A 17,333-nucleotide genomic window follows, 5' to 3' on the forward strand; every position below is an offset into this window, starting at 1 on the left:
TTCTCAGTCAGTAGAGTCAGAGGCTACGTAGAGGGGATGTGGAGCTGCCAGTGAGGGACTGTGGGCTCACTCCCCAGATGTGCTCCTTCAGGCCACATGTCCCTCACCTGGAAAACGGGCAATGGCACCACTCAGCACTGTCAGTGCATGTGGGACACTGGGCCAGGTCCTGGCGTATGGTTAGGGCCCTGTTCGTGTTGGCTGTCACTGTTGCACCTGCGCTGTGGGCTACAGGGTGTGCAGGTGTGAAAGGTCAACAAAGCTGGATACTGGTTAAAGCGCTAAGGACAGATTTTAATCAGTAATAACTATTGTGATAGGGAAAAGCGTCCAGTGTGAACTGAACTCAACTTTGATTTGTACAGAGGTGACTGGTCCTCTTAAAGGGAAAATGAGGGAATTGGGAGGAGGGTAAGTGGGGTCTTGGTAGAGTCAGGGAGGTGAAAAATTACAAAAATCGGGAAGAGGGGGTTGGTCCATGTGAAACCCATCTGACTTTGCTAACTGATGCTTATTGAAGTTGGGCCCCTATACCCTCACAGAGACTGGGAGAGAGGGGCCCTATCCTCAAGTGTTGGCTGGAACAAACAGGAAATTCTTCTGGCAGTCTTGATCTTTCTCAGGAAGGCACTTTAAGGGGGACTAGGGTCATCCTAGGGATGTGGCCTTGAGCTGTTAGAAACTATGTTGGTGTTTGTTCAGGTCTTTATAGGCGAAGGTTGAGATCTAGTCAAGAAGAGGGCTCAGAGGATCCTGGCTAGAGTTTGGTCAAGGAGAGAGTTTTTGTCACAGAGAAGCACAGAACTGCCTCTGTGTCCACAAAAAAAAGCATGTTCCTTGGTTGGGAACATGCCCCGCATTGACATTAACACCAGAAGTGGAGAGTGGGTATCCAGTGATGACCCTGTCATTGGGTTCCTAGGAAGGGACCCCGGGAAGATGAGCCACTGGAGGGTGTAGGGTAGAGGTGAGCCTTGAAGGATGCTGGGATTTGGGATAAGTGAGAGGGTCACAGCCCTGGATAGGTAGGTGGAAGGAGGGAAGATGGTGAGGTCCCCTTCTAGGGACAATAAGTAGATCAACTTGTGTTGTTGATGACAAGGATCGAAAGATGGAGGCCTTAAAAATGAGGCTAAGGGTTCTGTGCTCATCCCAGAAACAGTGGGGACTGGCAAAAGTGTTTTAAGGGAGTGAGGCGAAGAAGGTAGTGTTTTAAACAGGTTAGTGATAGTGAATGGAATGGGAGAGTTTATACCTACAGTGTCCAATGGACAACTAGTGCAACAATGCAAGCTTCTGTAGTGATAACCTCTCTCATTCCATGCATTGATCATAGATGTTCTTCACTTGTTCTTATTGACCCTGGAGGAGTTATGACAAGGCTGCCTCAGTGATTCAGTATTGCCTTCTGGCCCTTGAGCCAAAGACCCTTCTCTCAACTGTTTTGCTTGTGCTTACGCTTCCTGCTACCAGTTTTCAAAAGGAGTGTCAGAATAAAGAAGGATTTTTGAAGAACACTGTTGACTTAGTGTGGTATGTGATGGCAGGGTCTCAGCTGACCTGAGTTCATCACATGGCTCTGTTGCTAACTGTTTCTGTCATCTTAGGCAAAGTACTCTGTCATCCCCCTGAGCCTTGCTCTCCTCCATCTGTGCAGTGAAGATGGCAATGCCTACCTCCTGGGTTGCTATGAGAAGTATAGCAACAGAGATAATGTGGATAAAGCCCTGAGCTTTGTATGCATACTAATCACTCAATAGATGGAGTTACTATTAACATCAAAGAGAACATATTAGAAGATAAAATGGGATGATGAAGATGGCATAGTAATGAAATAAAGGAGAAGGGATAAAGGTTAGTAGCGAAATCAGATATACTACCAAAAAAAAAAAAAATACAAATGTGGAACATTTTAATAGGAAAAGTACCAGGAAAAAAGTATAAGAACATTCTAGACAGGTAAACTAGAACACAAAATTTTACCAAGAACATACTAAAAAGAAGAAAGGACTGTTAAATATGGCAGCAAATTGGAGTCCAAGGGCCAGCATCACCAAGCTGCCATAAATCTGCTTCTTGGGTCCCCCTCAACCCCTCACACTGATTATCAAGGTTGTTGTAGAGGGTCCTGAGAATGGAGGTTTGAGGTGTATGTCCACAGAATGGTGAGCAGAGCTTCATTAACTTCAAACCAACATTTCTCCCTCCATGGGAAGTGTAGAGATGTCTCAGGAATAAAGGGTACCATGGGCCAGTGTTGGAGAAATGCCTAAGCAAGGTTACTTCTCAGAGTCTTTAATACCTAACTGTGACACTCCAGGAGGGGATCTACAGTAGGTAATTGTTTTAGACAGTGGAATTCTTTTGGGAGGAGGAAGGGGATGCAGAGGACAATGTCATAGAAGTAGTATTCCTTGTAACACATTTGGGAAATGCTGTCTCCAGCTACTTGTCCTTTGGCTCATGACAAATGCTGCCCTATGTTCCACACCCAAACATGCCGAGTGTGTTCCCTCTGCCTGGTGTGTTCCACCCCCAGGTCTCGACATAGCTTCCTCGTCTTCTCTTCATTCAGGTCTCAGCTCAGATGTCCCTCCTCAGGTCTTCTTTGACCACTTGACCCTGTCACTCTCCATCCCAAAGCACTTATCACTATTTGAAATGTTTGAAGTGATGTATTTGTTACAGTTTTATCGTCTGTTTCTCCTTTAGAATGTAAGTTCATTTCATGCGAGTGTCGCTGCATTCCTGGCATGCAGAACAGGGTCTGGTGCATAGCAGATGCTTCACTGAAGGAACAAATGAATGAACAAACACTAAACTTAAGCCTTTCTGTTAAATAGGGTGGAAGATCATGATGATCTCATGCCAATATTTATGCACCATGACACGATTCTGAAGGAAACTTACGGCGAATACTTCCTGGCTGAACTAATAGAGGCGCAAGACGAAGAGAATCATGCTGTTGTGTGTGAGGTTGGTGATTAACCCACCTGGGGATGTGCTTAGTGAGAGAGATGAGAGAAATAAGTGACGTCACTCCTGGCTTTGCCCAGCATGCCTGGAGCTGTCATCCCCTGCCACCTCCCCATGCCCTCCAAGTGGCGTGCCAGCCCAGCTTGTAAGCTGTGGCATCACTCCCTCCCCAATGTTACTAGCTTTAAGTTTTTAGGTTTTTGAGGTCCTTCCCGATGTCCAGGCTGCTGTAGATTCTTTGCCCTGTCCCTAGAGTTAGGGGGAAAGGAATAGACCCTCTAGGGATGTCTAGGGGGGATTTCTGAGACTCTGAGATCCCAGAGGTCAGAGGTCACAAACTAGAATCCTGCTGGCAGATGGATTTTGTTTGACTTGGAAAGTGATTAATTTTTTAAAAATTTTTTATTCCAATAAAATTTCACACTTATAGAAAACTTATAAGCACCCAGATATCCTAAATGTTAACATTTTACTACATTTGCTTTATCATTCTCTTTGCTTGCTCTTTCTCTCTATATGTTTATCTATTTATATAGATAAAAATGTGTGTATATATAATATAAATGTATATATTTTTTCTGAACCATTTAAGAGTAAGTTGCGTACATAATGCCCCTTTACCTTTAAATAGTTCAGTGTATGTTTCTTAGAAACAAGGATGTTCTCTTATATAACTGCAATACAGCAATTAAGTCAAGCAGTTACGGTTCCTACAATCCTATTATTTAATCCACAGGCCTTATTCAGATTTTACTGACAGTCCTGATAATGTACTTTATGGCAGAAGTAAATCCAGATCATTTGTTGTACTCAGGTGTCATGTGTTCAGTCTCATAATCTGAAACAATTCCTCAGCCTGTCTGTGTCTTTCATGACAATGACATTTTTGAAGAGTACAAGTCAGTTATTTTGTAGAATGTCTCTCAATTTGGATTTGTCCAGTGTTTTCTCATGCTTTGATTCAGGTTATATACAATTAAATTTTGTTGAATTAGTAGCTAACATTTAAAAATTAGGAAAGTGTATGTAACAATTGGAATTTCTAGCTTTTCTAGAAAAATCAGAAGGCCTGCCTGTTGGGCCTGCTTTTCTGCAGGGCCCCAGCGAGTAGGAGCTTTGGAGCAGCTGCCACTGCAGACAGGGTGGGCACCCTCCAGCCCAGCACCATTCACACTGTGCCCTGGGGCTTCACAATCCTCCTCAGGCCATCTTCTCCACTTTGTGCCAGCATGGCCCTTGTGAGCACGTCAGTTGTGACCACTGACTCAGGACATGCCCTACGAGTGTCCTGACTCCACGGTATCCATCCAGGAAGGCATAACGACAGGAGGTTGGGATGGGAGTGAAGAAAGACGGAACTCACACCCTCTGGTTTGCCAGCTCTAGACCCAGAGGTCCACACCCAAGGGAAAGGGTGAGAAGAGAGGAAAAAGAGAGCCGGCAAGCTGGCCAGCTTTATTGTGTCTCAGCTCAAAGTGGTGAGCAGGCCGAGCTGGGGCTCTGGGTAGCTGGTGTGAACAACTCTGCAACTCTTGAGACCATCTCTCATCCTCGCCCCACCCCTGGAGGCAATCACTGAGGGACACTCCTCCCTTACAGAATTTTAGCTAACGGTGAGTTCCTTCTCTGCATTTGCCCCCATAGGATTTGAGAAAGATCCTAATTCCGATAGCTAAACGTAAGGGTATTGAGGTATCTTTAGGCCTTTATATTGGTTTGAGCCTGCTAAAATAGGCCTTCCTGAAAAATAACGTGATAGCTTTCTACCTCATGCCATTCCATCTGAAGCTTTGGGCATTCTTAAGAGTTGAAAATGCTGAAATAGGGATGTTTGTGGGGTCTGCCCAATGGTATGGAGAAATTGACTGAAAAAAATGGAGACTCTTAGTACCTTTGGGTCATTAGGGAAGGTGTGGTAACTGTTCAGTTTTAGGAAGGATAGGTTTGTGACCAGTGGTGTCTGCTGTGTGTGTATATGAGAAATGTGAGGAAAATATTTTAAAGTAGTGATACTCAAACCTGAGCAGGCATTGAAATTACTTCTTGGGCTGATTAGAACGCAGATTACTGGGACCCATTCCTAGTGTATCTGACCCTGTAGGTCTAGGATGGGGCCTGAGAATGTGCATTTATTACTAGTTCCCAGGTGATACCAATGTTCCTGGTGTTGGGACCACATTTGAAAGCTCTGTTTTAAAGCAATGCAGCTTCCCACCAAATAGCTTGTTATTGACTTGTATACAGGGACCTCACAAGGTCAGCCTTTTCATGGTAGTTTTAGGAATTGAGAAAAGAAAGCAATTCAAACATGAGCTAAGATGTTCTCTTTGCATCCATGAGAAATATAGAGGGCATTTTTTGGTAAAGGCATTTAAGAGAGGTTTATGTAAGCTTGGACTGAAGATCGTTTTTGACAAGATAGTCTTTTTTTTTGTTTTTTCGCTGAGAAAGATTCATGCTGGGCTAACATCCACTGCCAATCTTACTCTTTTTTTTTTTGTATGTGAGACGCCACCACAGCATGGCCACAGATGAGTGGTGTAGGTCCACTCCTGGGAACTGAACGTGGGTCGCCGAAGCAGAGTGTGCCAAACTTAACCACTAGGCCGCTGGGCCTGGCCCAAGACAGTCTTATTTTGAATGGATTTTTGTGCTTGTCTTTTGCATATCATAATTAATGAACATGGATAGAAACCTTGGGTGCCTGGCTCTGTACCTGAATATTTCGTTCATAGAATCCCAAGGTTCAGGCAAAGATGACTACAAATTATGCTTTTCTTTCAAGTGGATATTTGATCTTCATTTTATTTTATTTTTTTGAGGAAGATCAGCCCTGAGCTAACATCCATGCCAATCCTCCTCTTTTTGCTGAGTAAGACCAGCCTTGAGCTAACATCTATTGCCAGTCCTCGTCCTTTTTTCCCCTTTTTCTCCCCAAAGCCCAGTAGATAGTTCTATGTCATAGTTGCACATCCTTCTAGTTGCTGTATGTGGGACGCCACCTCAGCATGGCCAGACTAGCGGTGCGTTGGTGCGCGCCCGGGATCCGAACCCGGGCCACCAGTATTGGAGTGCGCACACTTAACCGCTAAGCCACGGGGCCAGCACCGTGATCTTCATTTTAAAAAGGAGGACTTTGTGCCAGTTTATTGAAAAGCATTCAAAGGTGGGAATTTAGCAGTTTTACTTCTAGGATGATTTTTTTTTTTTTGATGTTTCAAAAGATAAAGTATTTTTATTATTCTTTTATTTAGTTACAATATTTCTGATTAAAAAATGTAACTTCAGAAATGCAAATGGCATAAGTAAAAATTGTCCTGAATAGTTCCACTCACTGTTAACCTCTATTAATCTTTTTTTTTTAAATTTTTGTTTATTGCAGTAACATTGGTTTATAACATTGTAAAAATTTCAGGTGTACATCATTGTACTTCTATTTCTGCATAGATTACATCATGTTCACCACCAAAATACTAATTACAACCCATCACCACACACATGTACCGAATTATCCCTTTCACCCTCCTCCCTCCCCCCTTCCCCTCTGCTAACCACCAATCCAATCTCTGTCCCTATGTGTTTGTTTATTGTTGTTATTATCTACTACTTAATGAAGGAAATCATACGGTATTTGACCTTCTCCCTCTGACTTATTTCACTTTGCATTATACCCTCAATGTCCATCCACGTTGTCACAAATGGCTGGATTTCATCGTTTCTTATGGCTGAGTAGTATTCCATTGTGTATATATACCACAGCTTCTTTATCCATTCGTCCCTTGATGGGAACTTAGGTTGCTTCCAAGTCTTGACTATTGTGAATAACGCTGCAATGAACACAGGGGTGCATGTACCTTTGCAAATTGGTGTTTTCAAGTTCTTTGGATAAATACCCAACAGTGGAATAGCTGGATCATATGGTAGTTCTATCCTTGATTTTTTGAGGAATCTCCATACTGTTTTCCATAGTGGCTGCACCAGTTTGCACTCCCACCAGCAGTGTATGAGAGTTCCCTTCTCTCCACATCCTCTCCAACACATGTTGTTTCCTGTCTTGTTAATTATAGCCATTCTGACGGGCGTGAGGTGATATCTCATTGTAGTTTTGATTTGCATTTCCCTGATAGTTAGTGATTTTGAACATGTTTTCATGTGTCTGTTGGCCATCTGTATATCTTCTTTGGAGAAATGTCTGTTCAGGTCTTTTGCCCATTTTTTAATTGGGTTGTTAGTTTTTTTGTTGTTGAGATGCATGAGTTCTTTATATATTTTGGAGATTAAGCCCTTATCAGATGTATGGTTTGCAAATATCTTCTCCCAATTGTTAGGTTGTCTTTTCGTTTTGTTGATGGTTTCCTTTGCTGTGCAGAAGCTTTTTAGTTTGATGTAGTCCCATTTGTTTATTTTTTCTATTGTTTCTCTTGCCCGGTCAGATGTGGTGCTTGAAAATATGTTGCTAAGACCGGTGTCGAAGAGCGTACTGCCTATGTTTTCTTCTAGAAGTTTCATAGTTTCAGGTCTTACATTCAAGTCTTTAATCCATTTGGAGTTAATTTTTGTGTATGGTGTAAGGTAAGGGTCTACTTTCATTTTTTTTGCATGTGGCTATCCAGTTTTCCCAACACCATTTGTTGAAGAGACTTTCTTTTCCCCATTGTATGTTCTTGGCTCTTTTGTCAAAGATTAGCTGTCCATAGACGTGTGGGTTTATTTCTGGGCTTTCGATTCTATTCCATTGATCTGTGTGTCTGTTTTTGTGCCAGTACCATGCTGTTTTGGTTACTATAGCTTTGTAGTATATTTTGAAATCAGGGAGTGTGATACCTCCAGCTTTGTTCTTTTTTCTCAGGATTCCTTTAGCTATTCGGGGTCTTTTGTTGTTCCATATAAATTTTAGGATTCTTTGTTCTATTTCTGTGAAAAATGTTGTTGGAGCTTTGATAGGGATTGCATTGAATCTATAGATGGCTTTAGGAAGTATGGACATCTTAACTATGTTTATTCTTCCAGTCCAAGAGCACGGAATATCTTTCCATTTCTTTGTGTCGTCTTCAATTTCTTTCAGAAATGTTTTATAGTTTTCGGTGTACAGATCTTTCACCTCTTTGGTTAAGTTTATTCCTAGGTATTTTATTCTTTTTGTTGCAATGGTAAATGGGATGGTATTCTTAATTTCTCTTTCTGCTACTTCATTGTTAGTGTACAGAAATGCAACTGATTTTTGTATGTTGATTTTGTATCCTGCAACTTTACCATATTCGTTTATTACTTCTAAAAGTTTTCTGGTGGATTCTTTAGGGTTTTCTATATATAAAATCATGTCATCTGCAAATAGTGACAGTTTCACTTCTTCCTTTCCAATTTGGATCCCTTTTCTTTCTTTCTCTTGCCTGATTGCTCTGGCTAGGACTTCCAGTACTATGTTAAATAGGAGTGGTGACAGTGGGCATCCTTGTCTGGTTCCTGTTCTTAGAGGGATAGCTTTCAGTTTTTCACCATTGAGGATGATATTAGCTGTGGGTTTGTCATATATGGTCTTTATTATGTTGAGGTACTTTCCTTCTATACCCATTTTATTCAGAGTTTTTATCATAAATGGATGCTGTATCTTGTCAAATGCTTTCTCTGCATCTATTGAGATGATCATGTGATTTTTATTCTTCATTTTATTAATGTGGTATATTACGTTGAGTGATTTGCGAATGTTAAACCATCCCTGCATACCTGGAATAAATCCCACTTGATCATGGTGTATAATCTTTTCAACGTATTGTTGTATGCGATTTGCTAGTATTTTGTTGAGGATTTTCGCATCGTTGTTCATCAGTGATATTGGCCTGTAATTTTCGTTTTTTGTGTTGTCCTTGTCTGGTTTTGGTATCAGGGTAATGTCAGCTTCGTGGAATGAGTTAGGGAGCTTCCCCCCCTCCTCAATTTTTTGGAAGAGTTTGAGAAGGATAGGTATTAAGTCTTCTTTGAATGTTTGGTAGAATTCACCAGGGAAGCCGTCTGGTCCTGGACTTTTATTTTTGGGGAGGTTTTTGATTACTGTTTCGATCTCCTTACTGGTGATTGGTCTATTCAAATTCTCTACTTCTTCTTGATCCAGTTTTGGAAGGTTGTATGATTCTAAGAATTTATCCATTTCTTCCAGATTGTCGAATTGGTTGGCATATAGCTTTTCATAGTATTCTCTTATAACCTTTTGTATTTCTGAGGTGTCTGTTGTAACCTCTCCTCTTTCATTTCTGATTTTACTTATTTGTGCCTTCTCTCTTTTTTTCTTGGTGAGTCTAGCTAAAGGTTTGTCAATTTTGTTGATCTTTTCAAAGAACCAGCTCTTGGTTTTATTAATTTTTTCTATTGTTTTTTTGGTCTCTATTTCATTTATTTCTGCTCTGATTTTTATTATTTCCCTTCTTCTACTGATTTTGGGCTTTGTTTGTTCTTCTTTTTCCAGTTCCTTTAGGTGCATTGTTAGATTGTTTATTTGAGATTTTTCTTGTTTGTTGAGATAGGCCTGTATTCCTATAAACTTCCCTCTTAGAACCGCTTTTGCTGTATCCCATAAATTCTGGCATGTCATATTTTCATTTTCATTTGTCTCCAGGTATTTTTTGATTTCCTCTTTGATTTCTTCGTTAACCCAGTTGTTGTTCAGTAGCATTTTGTTTAATCTCCGTGTATTTGTGGCTTTTCTGATTTTCTTCCTATAGTTGATTTCTAGTTACATACCGTTGTGGTCAGAAAAGATGCTTGGTATTATTTCAATCTTCTTAAATTTATGGAGACTTGTTTTGTGGCCTAATATGTGATCAATCCTGGAGAATGTTCCATGTGCATTTGAAAAGAACGTGTATTCTTTGGTTTTTGGATGGAATGCTCTGTATATATCTACTAGGTCCATCTGTTCTAGTGTGTCATTTAAGGCCAGTGTTTCCTTATTGATCTTCTGTTTGGATGATCTATCCGTTGGTGTAAGTGGAGTGTTAAAATCCCCTACTATTATTGTGTTACTGTCTAGTTCTGTTTTTATGTCTGTTAATAATTGCTTTATATATTTAGGTGCACCTACATTGGGTGCATAGATATTTACAAGTGTTACATCCTCTTGTTGGATTGTTCCCTTGATCATTATGTAATGCCCTTCTTTGTCTCTTTTTACAGTTTTTGTTTGAAAGTCTATTTTGTCTGATATGAGTACTGCTACCTCAGCTTTCTTTTCATTGCCATTTGTGTGGAGTATCTTTTTCCATCCCTTCACTTTCAGTTTGTGAGTGTCTTTAGGTCTGAAGTGTGTCTCTTGTATGCAGCATATATATGGGTCTTGTTTTTTTTATCCAATCAGCCACCCTATGCATTTTAATGGGAGCATTTAGTCCATTGACGTTTAAAGTAGCTATTGATAAGTATGTACTTACTGCCATTTTTTAACTTTTTTTTTTTCTCAGTGTTTTAGTAGTCCTTCTCTGTTCCTTACTTCTTCTATACAGAATTGATGGTCACTTTAGTTTGACCTCTGTCTGAAAGCTGTACTCTTTAACTCCCCTCCTCCCTCATGTTTTTAATATCATATCTAACCTCTTTTTTGTGCATTTGTATCCATTACGATCTAATCATGGAAATAGATAATTTTTCCTATTTGTGGTCTTCTCTTTTCCCCTTAAATCAGTCCCTTTAACATTTCTTGTAGCACTGGTTTCTTGGTGACAAACTCCTTTAATTTTTGCTTATCTGGGAAAATTTTGATCTCTCCTTCCATTTTGAATGATAACCTTGCTGGGTAGAGTATTCGTGGTAGTAAGTGTTTTCCTTTTAGCACTTTAAATATATCGTGCCATTCTCTTCTAGCCTGTAAGGTTTCTGCTGAGAAGTCAGCTGATAGCCTTATGGGGTTTCCTTTGTATGTAACTTGACATTCTCTTGCGGCTTTTAGGATTCTCTCTTTATCTTTAATTCTGGACATTTTGATTATGATGTGTCTTGGTGTGGACCTCTTTGGGTTTACCTTGTTTGGGGCTCTCTGTGCTTCCTGTACCTGGATGTCTGTTTCCTTCCTTAGGTTAGGGAAGTTTTCATCTATTATTTCTTGAAATAGATTCTCTGCCCCCTTGTCTCGCTCTTCTCCTTCCGGGACACCTATAACACGGATGTTAGTGCACTTGATGTTGTCCCAGAGGTCTCTTAGACTGCCCTCACTCTTTTTAATTCTTTTCTCTGTTACCTGTTCACCTTGGGTAATTTCTTCTAGTCTTTCTTCCAGCTCACAGATCCGTTCTTCTGTATCCTCTACTCTGCTTTTGAGTCCCTCTAATGAATTTTTCATTTCCAGTATTGTATTCTTCATTTCTGATTGGTTCTTTTTTATATCTTCCATTTCTTTGTTGACATTCTCACTGAGTTCATCTATTCTTCTCCCCAGATCAGTGAGCATCCTTAACACTCTGTGTTTGAACTCTCTGTCGGGTAGGTTGCTCATTTCTGTTTCACTTAGTTCCTTTTCTGGAGTTTTGTCCTGTTCCCTTACTTGGAATGTATTCTTTTGCCTCCTCATTTTGCCTCTTTCCCTGTGCTTGTGTCTATGTATTAGATAGGTCAGCTATGTCTCCTGCTCTTGGATAGGTGACCTTATGTTAGTGATGTCTTAGGAGGCTTCCAGTGTGCTTCCCTCGGTTCTCAATGTTCCAGGGGTGGCCCCTATGTGGGCTACGTGTGTCCTTCTATTGTGGCCTGTTAGCTCTCCCTATAGGCGCCCAGGGAGGCTGAGTTATGCTCCTGGCCAGCTGTTGTAATGCTCGGCTGCTTGTAGTTGTTGTGGGCCCTTCAGTCTCTTTATCAGGTGTGGGGCACCCCAGCACAGTTGGCTGTAAGTTCTAATACCACATTTGTGTTGCAGTATTTCTTTTAACTGAGTAGGCCCCCAGCGTGGCAGGTTGTTAGGCTCAGGGCCTTGCAATTGCTGTAAGCCTCTAGCTTATTATGTCTCTTGTCAGCTCTCTGAGGATTGCAGCTGGGTGGGGCTGGCCTCAGGCACAGGAGCACCCAATTGTTTCAGGCTTTGGAAGGTGGGGCAAACCTCCTATGTGGGTCTTTGAGAAGCACAAGTCTTCTACAGCTGACAAGCCCTGCCGCCCACAGGTCCACACACACAGTCAACACAGTCCTGCCCCGTGTGCGTGCCCCGACCTCCCGAAGCAGACCCAGTCTCTCCACGGCGGGAGCACCACACACTCCGCCACTGCCCCACACTCTCCACCTGCTCCTTGTTCACACCCTGCCCCGCTCAAGTCGGCTCAGTTGCTAGGCTGCAGAGAATCCAGTCACCAATCTATGCAGGCCCACACGTTGCCTGAGGGCTTGTTGTTGGGTGGGGCCAGTCTCTAGGGTGGGCTGCCTGCCCTGGCTGAGCTGGATTAAATCGGTGCTCTAGCGGGTGGAGCAGACCCTGGGCTAGCAGGCCTCAGGGAGAACTCCAATGGCGTCTGTGTCAGCACGCTCACACCAGGCCACAACAATGGCCGCCGCCAATGTCCCAGTCCCTGGAGAGGTCTCACCCCTCTCCGAGATGCACTCAGGGCCTATTAGGTGAGTCTCTTGTCACCAAAGCACTGTGCACCTTTCTTTCTCGTGATTTTAGGATGCTTTCTGGAACGGGTGAGTTTGTGCGCGGGCCCTTTAAGAGCCAGTTTTAGTTTCTTTGTGAACCGGGTTTTCTGGGGGGTGCTCCCCAATGTTTTAGTAGCAGGCAAAGTCAGATATTATGCCGCTGGTGTCGATTGTGCTGGGTCCACAAAATGCCCACAGCGGGGGCGCTCCCCGGCTCAGGACCCCGTGCCTCCAGGGAGGGTGCAGACCTGTGAGCTGCTCCCGGTGGCCGTGAAGCTGGCGGCTTGTGAAGGCGGCGTTTTTCCTCTCCGGAAGGGAGTCTCTGCCTCTTCTACCCCAGTTAGGATTGTCCGTTGTTGCAGGAGTTCCTCTTATCCAGTTTTCAGTTCTGTCTCAGGGGTAATTTTTCCATGAGTAGTTGTAAATTGGCTGTGTCCACGGGAGGAGGTGAGTTCAGAGTCTGCCTACGCCGCCATCTTGACTCCGCCCCCTACTTCTAGGATGATTTGTTTAGGGAATTCATCATTCTTCATACCCTCATTTCTCATTATTTGACAAAACTGTAAGGGCTATTTAAAAAATATTACTTTTCTTGGAAAACTTGGAATCAAAAGTTCTCTTATTTTGATGACATGATCTGTTTGAGGCTTTGTTCTACATCGGTGTTCTCAAGCTTGGAGTGTATGAGAATCACCTGGGAGGCTTCAGAACATCCCTAGGCCGAGGAACTTGTATCCAGAATACATATACAACTCATACAGCAACAGAGACAAAAATCCAAGTAAAATGTGGACAAAGGATTTAATAGACATTTCTCCAGAAAAGATATACAAATGGCCAATAAGCACCTGAAATGATATTCAACATTGTTAGTCATTAAGGAAATGCAAATCAAAACCACAGTGAGGCACCACTTTACACCCACTTCAGGCTATTACAACTCTGATGGTTGTAATAAAAGAGAAGGACAAGTACAATTGTTGGTGAGAATGTGGAGAAATTGGAACCCTCATATGTTGCTGTTGGGATTATAAAATGGTGTAGCCACTTTGGAAAACAGTCTAGCATTTACTCAAAAAGTTAAACATAGAATTACCATTTGACCCAGCAGTTCACTCCTAGAATTGAAAATAAATGTCCACACAAAAACATGTACACAAATGTTCATAGCAGCATTATTCATAATAGCCAAAAAATGGAAACAGGCCAATGTCCATCTGCTAGTGAATGGGTAAACAAAAGGTGGTATATCCATACAATGGAATATTATTAGGAAATAAAAGGGAACATGTTTGAACCTTGAAAACATTATGCTAAGTGAAAGCAGCCAGACATAAAGACCACATATTGTATGATACCATTTATATGAAAGCCCAGAATAGGCAAGTCCATAGAGACAGAAAATAGATAAAGGTGGGAGGTGGTGGGGAGTGACTAATAATGGGTATGGGGTTTCTTTTGGGGAAGATGAAAATGTTTTGGAATTAGTGGTAGTGGTGTACACCTTTGTGAATATACTAAAAACCAGTGAATTGAGTACTTTTTAAAGGTTTATTTTTATGATGGGTGAATTATATCTCAGTTTTTAAAAACCCCAATGGTAGGATGCACTCAGAACAGTTAAATCAATTTTTTGGGGTGAGACAAAATCAGTATTTTTTAAAAGCTCCCCAAGTGATTCCAGTGTATAGTCTAGGTAGTGAAACATTTATCTACATGCTGAAAAACACATCTGGTGGAGAACGGGATGAATTTAGAGAGATATGGGCATTAGCTACTTAATGCGAGAACTGTCCCTAAAAGTTAGATTCTGAGATATTAGTCTATAATAGTTATTTCTTCTACATTGAAAAGATTTTTATTTTTATTCTTTCAGATTTAGGTTTTGTGCATTTTTTTAGAAGACTTACTTTCACATATTCTCATTTGACATACAGTTTCAGGCTAAAAAGGAAGGGTCAGGAAGTATTTGGGCCCAGCAGCACGATTTTGAAAAACTGTGCCTTTACACAATGAGACAAAAACTACTGAGAAGTAATATGATTCATGTAGACTCCAAAAAGGACTTTTAATGACCAAACTGTGTGAACCCAGTTTAGTCAGGTCTTTGTTTTTTGGAGAAGGCTTTTATTTATTTTTTCCAGCTTTACTGAGATATAATTGACCTATAACCTTGTGTCAGTTTAACATGTTGATTTGATATACTTATGTATTGCACAATGATTATCACCATAGCATTAACTAACACCTCCCTCACATCACATAATTACCATTTCTTTTTGTAGTGAGAACATTTAAGATCTACTCTCTTAACAACTTTCAAGTATGTAATACAATATAATTAATTATAATCACCATGCTGTACATTAGATTCTCAGAACTTATTCATCTTATAACTGGAAGTTTGTGCCCTTTGGCCAACATCTCCCCATTTCCCTCATCCCCCACTCCCTGGTAACCACAATTCTACACTGTTCCTGTGAGTTCAGCTTTTTTAGATACCACATATAAATGACATCATACAGTATTTGTCTTTCTCTATCTGACTTATTTCACTTAGCATAATGCCATCAAGGTCCATCCATGTTGTTGCAAATGACAAGATTTCCATCTTTCTTTTGGCTGAATAATATTCCATTGTATACACACACACACCACACACACACGCACACACGTTTATTTATTCATCTGTGGACGGACACTTAGGTTGTTTCTGTATCTTGGCTGTTGTGAGTTATGCTACAATGAACATGGGAGTGCAGACACCTCTTTGAGATCCTTTTTTCATTTCCTTTGGATATACACCTGAGGATTGCTAGGTCATATGGTAATTCTATTTTTAATTTTTTGAGAAACCTCCATACTGTTTTCTGTCATGGGTGCATCAATTTACATCTCCACCAACAGTGCACAAGGGTTCCCTTTCCTCCACGTCCTTGCCGGTACTTGTTATCTCTTTTCTTTTTGATGATAGCCATTCTATCAGGTGTGAAGTGATATCTCATTGTGGTTTTGCTATGCATCTCCCTAATGATTAGTGCTCTTGAGCATTTTTTCATGTACCTGTTGGCCATTTGTATGTCTTCTTTGGAAAATGTCTCTTCAGGTCTTCTGCCCATTTTTTAAGTGGATTTTTTTTTTTCTTACTAAGTTGTATGAATTCTTTATGTATTTTGGATATTAACACTTTATGCAATTTATGGTTTGCAAATATTTTCTCCCATTCCATAGGCTGCCTTTTCATTTTGTTGATGGTTTCTTTTGCTGTGCAGAAGCTTTTTAGTTTGGTGTAGTCTGTCTTATTAATTTTTGCTTTTGCTGCTTGTGCTTTTGATGTCGTATCCAAAAAATCATTGCCAAGACCAATGTCAAGGAGCTTCTTTCCTATGTTTTCTTCTAGGGGTTTTACGTTTTCAGGTCTTATGTTTATGTCTTTAATCTATTTTGAGTTAATTTTTGTAAGTGGTGTAAGATAGATGTCCAGTTTCATTCTTCGGCATGTAAAACTGGATATCCAGTTTCCCAGCACCATTTATTGAAGAGACTATCCTTTTCCCACTGAGTATTCTTGACTCTCATTTCAAATATTAGTTGACCGTATATTCAGGGGTCTATTTCTGGGATCTCGATTCTCTTCCATTGGTCTATGTGTCTGTTTTTATCCCAGCACCATACTGTTTTGATTACTATAGCTTTATAAAATATTTGAAATCAGAAAGTGTGATGCCTCCAGATTTATTGTTCTTTCTCAGGATTGCTTTGGTTATTTGGGATCTTTTGTGGTTCCATACAAATTTTAGAATTGATTTTTCTATTTCTGAGAAAAATGCCATTGATATTTTGATAGAGATTGCATTGAATCTATGGATGTCTTTGGGTAGTATGGACATTTTAACAATATCAATTCTTTTACTCCATGAACATGGGGTATCTTTCCATTTGTTTGCGTCTTCAATTTCTTTCACCAAAGTCTTGTGTTTTTAGTGTATAGATCTTTCACTTCCTTGGTTAAATTTATTCCTAAGAATTTTATTGTTTTTGATGCTATTGTGAATAGGATTGTTTTATTCATTTCTTTTTCAGGTATTTTAGTGTTAGTGTATAGAAATGCAACGGATTTCTGTATGTTGATTTTGCATCCTGCAACTTGACTGAATTTGCTCATTAGTTCTAACAGTTTTTTGGTAAAAAATCTTTAGGGTTTTCTGTTTATGAGATCATAGCATCTTCAAACAAAGACAATTTTACTTCTTCCTTTCTCATTTGGATGCATTTTATTTCTTTTTCTTACCTGATTTCTCTGGCTAGGACTTCCGGTTATATGTTGAATAGGAGTCGTGAGAGTGGGCACCCTTGTCCTGTTCCTGATCTTAGAGGAAAAGCTTTCAACCATTCACCATTGAGTATGTTGTTAGCTGTGGGCGTGTCATAGATGGCCTTTATTGTGTTGAAGTATGTTTCTTCTATACCCAATTAGTTGAGCATTTTTATCATGAAAGGGTGTTGTATTTTGTCAAATGCTTTCTCTCCATGTATTGAGACGATCATATGATTTTTATCTTTTATTCTATTAATGTGTACCACATTTATCGATTTGTGTATATTGAGCTGTCTTGCATCCCAGGGATAAATCCCACTTGATCATGGTGTATGATCCTTTTAATATGCTGTTGAATTCAGTTGGTTAATATTTTGTTGAGAATTTTTGCATCTGTGTTCCTCAGGGATATTGGTCTGTAGTTTTCTTTTCT

The 17,333-nt window shown here is 40.5% G+C and overlaps 1 protein-coding gene across 1 annotated transcript in view; it reads left to right on the forward strand.

Moving 5' to 3' along the window:
• Positions 1-17,333, forward strand: part of CFAP61 (cilia and flagella associated protein 61) — a 286,840-nt gene that overhangs the window by 32,000 nt on the left and 237,507 nt on the right. The window contains exon 6 of the mRNA XM_058563317.1: positions 2,844-2,976. Within this exon, the coding sequence (XP_058419300.1) occupies positions 2,844-2,976 (133 nt within the window). The remainder of the gene's footprint in view (positions 1-2,843; positions 2,977-17,333) is intronic.

This window comes from Diceros bicornis, chromosome 19 (genome assembly GCF_020826845.1).
Source record: "Diceros bicornis minor isolate mBicDic1 chromosome 19, mDicBic1.mat.cur, whole genome shotgun sequence".
Classification (NCBI taxonomy): domain Eukaryota; kingdom Metazoa; phylum Chordata; class Mammalia; order Perissodactyla; family Rhinocerotidae; genus Diceros; species Diceros bicornis.